The sequence below is a fragment of the Emiliania huxleyi genome (assembly GCF_000372725.1).
Source record: "Emiliania huxleyi CCMP1516 chromosome Unknown EMIHUscaffold_175, whole genome shotgun sequence".
Classification (NCBI taxonomy): Eukaryota; Haptophyta; order Isochrysidales; family Noelaerhabdaceae; genus Emiliania; species Emiliania huxleyi.
The window spans coordinates 205322-208684 of NW_005200835.1; the positions used below are offsets into that span (position 1 = coordinate 205322).

The following is a 3363-nucleotide window of genomic DNA, read 5'->3' on the forward strand; positions in this document are numbered from 1 at the left end:
TCTCTCCTTTCTCTCTCTCTCTCTCTCTCTCTCTCTCTCTCTCTCTCTCTCTCTCTCAACTCTCTCTCTCTCTCTCTCCCTCCCTCCCTCCCTCCCTCCCTGCCTCCCTCCCTCCCTCCCTGCCTGCCTGCCTGCTCCCTCCCTCCCTCCCTCCCTCCCTCCCTCCCTCCCTCCCTCCCTCCCTCCCTCCCTCCCTCCCTCCCTCCCTCCCTCCCGCCCGCCCTCCCGCCCTCCCTCCCTCCCTCCCTCCCGTCGCACGCCCACACCCCAGCACCGCCAACATACCACGGGAGAACACGGCCGTCATGTCCCCGTCGGGTAAGCTGGAGTGGGCTCAACAGTGGCCTCGGGAGCTGCACACCAAGGCTTGCAGGCGGTGGCTCGCTCTTGCCCGCGAGCGCTGGCTTGAATCTATCCCGGTGCCACAACCGCCTCAAAAGGGTGAGTGGCGACGCAAGCGTAGCCCTGTGCAAAGGCAGGTTGTGCCACGGAGACCAAAGACCGAAGAAGAGGAGCTTCAGGTGGCAGCCCGCCGCGGCATGAGCGACCTCGGCGCGGTGCCTGGCCAAGATGGCCTTTGGCCGACGCTGGGGCTTCGCGCGTTCAGGGAGGCTCTCAAGAGCTGCAGTATTGTCGTGGGCGAGGCGGGAACTCGCTCGGCGGAGCCATCCTTCGCGCACGCCCTGTTTCGCGTCTGTGACGCCGACCAGGACGGTGTTATCTCCCTCCCAGATCTCGAGGTCGCGCTCTCTGCCTCCTCCGGTCGGCGAGCTTGATTTTTTGCTAGAATTGATAATACCTCGATTACAAAGAAAACTGCGCCGTCGGCGTGGCCGGAGTAAAAAAGTACATTGGTTGTGTCGGGCAGCAACAGCGAGGGTTAGCGCGAGAGCAAATGCTAGCGTCGGTCGGGTGCATCCGGCACCTCCCAGCTCATCTCTCGGCCGACACGGTAGAGCTCATCAATCGCAGCGTCGAGGACAGCCTGCCCCTGGGCACGAAGTTCAACGTACCTACGAGGACAACTCGAGCTCTGAGCGCGCCGCAAGTTGTCCGGTGCGCGCGGTGCGCTCAGAGCACTTGTCGTAGATCTGCAGGGCAGTCCGCGCATCCTCGATCGAGTCGTGCGTGTCGTGGAGCCGGTTGGACATGTGAATTTCGCACATGTGGAAGGCAAGGAAGCGGAGCGAGATGCGGCGCTTGCCAGGCGCCCAGAAGAGCTCGACGGTGTCGAGCACCTGCCCGAAGCAAGTGTCGACAGCGCATGAAGTTGTGATCTCTAGGAGGGGTATGGGAGGTGTCGAGCACCTGCTCAGGCGGCACTCGCATGTTGATCATCTCGAAGTCCTTCTTGAGGCCGTGCCCAACAAAGACGCAGCCAGCGTCGACCAGCTGGCGCAGCTTGAGGTAGGCCGCCTTCATAGTGGTGATGTGGTGCGGCGAGACGGACGGGTCGAGGTCCCCCGGCCGCAGCCCAGAGAAGCGCGTCAGGTAGTCGACCACCGGCTCCGCCTGGGCGATGTACGAGTCGACGAAAGCCTCGCCGTGGTGCGGCCCTTGGCCGCGCACGCAAGACACGCGCGCAAGCGCGAGCCGCGCCGGCTTGACCACCACGTTGGCGCCTCGCTTGCCCCGCCGCGTCACCTGTGGGGGGCGGGCTTGGCGCGGGTGGGAGGAGATTGCGAGCAGAAGAGTCGGAAATACGAGAGGAATTGGGGGGTGGGGGGGGTTTGAGAAGCGCGCCTCCTCGGAGACGGCGATGAACTCGGCGTCGATCGCAACGAGCTGGCCAGTGGCGAGCGGAAGCTCCGACAAGCCGAGCGGCTTGAAGGAGGGCTTGAAGCCTGCAGCAGAGATGGCTGAGCCGGCCGCAGGCGCCGGCACCTCCAGCAGCGAATACTCCGGCGCGATGTCAGCCGCAACAGCCATACGCTCGGCGGGCCGGAGGGGCAGCGCTGTGAGGTCGACAGCCAGGCTCCTGCGGGCAGCGGGAGGGGCAGCAACGTCGACAAACAGGAGGGCTGGCACCGTGGGGGGGAGGTGCCAGGCGGAGGCGCTAGAGAGGCGGGGAGGTGTCAACCATGCGGACGGTGCCGGAGAGGGGCGAGAGTCGCACCGCCGCGTGTAGACCGCGATGGCCGGCCGCTTCCAGAGCGAGTGCGCCCGCCGCACCTCCTCCTCTGCCGCGGGCCCGAGCGCAAAGTCGTTCCACACGAACCACTCCGCCGCGCCGTCCCAAGCCGCCGCGGCCGCCTCCGGTGTGTACTCAGGCGCCACCGCCGAGTCCCGCCCAACGGACGGGGTCGCCGCTGCAGCGGTCGACGGCGCCGCTGCCAGAGACGCCCCCCCCTGCCCTCCCTCCCCCCCCTGCGCTCTCTCCTCTGCAGCCGTTGCTGAAACGGCACCACTCTCGAAGCCCGCCGCCGCCGTGCGTGCGGGGGGCGTGTCGAGCTTGGGCACGCGGAAAGAGAGGGTGAGGTGGCCCGAGCCTTCCTTGGCGTGGACAAACGTGCTTCTGGTGAAGCTCATCAGCCCCCGCAGCTCGTACTCCTGCTCGCCGTCGCCGACGCCGCCGCCCGCCTCGAGCGCGCGCACAGCCGGCGCATCTACGCCCTCCGCCGCCGGCTCTGCTGTGGCGGCGTCACCTCCTTCCTCGGCGGGAAGCCCCGACCCCTCCGACTCCCCGCCTACGCCGCCGTCGGCAGCAGCGTTCGCCACGCCGCGCTGCCGCTCGCTCGGCAGCGATAGCCCAAAGGCACTCGGCAGCCACGGCTCGCCGTGCGCCGCCTCCCACTCCTCCATCACGCTGCCGCCGAGCTCATCGCACAGCAAAAGGAGGACGCCGGGTGTGCGCATCATCACCTTGCGCATGGTGCAGCGGCGGTACGTCTTGCTCGGCGCGTGCCACGCGCGCGACGTCGACTCGCTGCAAAAGCACGCGCCGAGCGCCTCCACAAAGCGCGGCGGCGCGCCTCCCTCGCCCCCGCCGGGCAGCTGCAGCTTGGTCACCATCGACTGCACACTCCTCGTCTCGGCGGGCTCCGCGTCGCCACCGAAGCGAGTCTCCTCGCGCCAGAGGGCGCCAAAAACGGCGTCGATCGGTGTCGACTCCTCCCGCGCCGCCGCGTCCGCGCCCGCGCGCGCGGCCGCCGCCTCGGCCTTCTCCGCCTCGGCGGCGAGCCGGGCGGCAAACTGGCGCGCGACCATCGCGTCGAGCGACGCCTTGCCTCCCTCGGCGCCGCCCGCGGCGCCGGTAAGCATCTCCATCTCGCGCTGCTTGGCTCGGCGCGCGTCCGCCTCCTCGCGGCTCCGCGCGGCCGCCAGCTTCGCCTCGCGTGCCTCCCTGCGCAGCTGCTCGAGCAA

At 68.6% G+C, this 3363-nt stretch overlaps 1 protein-coding gene across 1 annotated transcript in view; it reads right to left on the reverse strand.

Moving 5' to 3' along the window:
* Positions 1-804: 804 nt before the first annotated feature.
* Positions 805-3363, reverse strand: part of EMIHUDRAFT_231780 (hypothetical protein) — a gene marked incomplete at both ends in the record, with an annotated part of 4774 nt that continues 2215 nt past the window's right edge. The window contains 7 exons of the mRNA XM_005783961.1: positions 805-816; positions 926-1013; positions 1081-1238; positions 1309-1644; positions 1756-1978; positions 2117-2330; positions 2406-3066. Coding sequence (XP_005784018.1) covers positions 805-816; positions 926-1013; positions 1081-1238; positions 1309-1644; positions 1756-1978; positions 2117-2330; positions 2406-3066 — 1692 coding nt within the window. The remainder of the gene's footprint in view (positions 817-925; positions 1014-1080; positions 1239-1308; positions 1645-1755; positions 1979-2116; positions 2331-2405; positions 3067-3363) is intronic.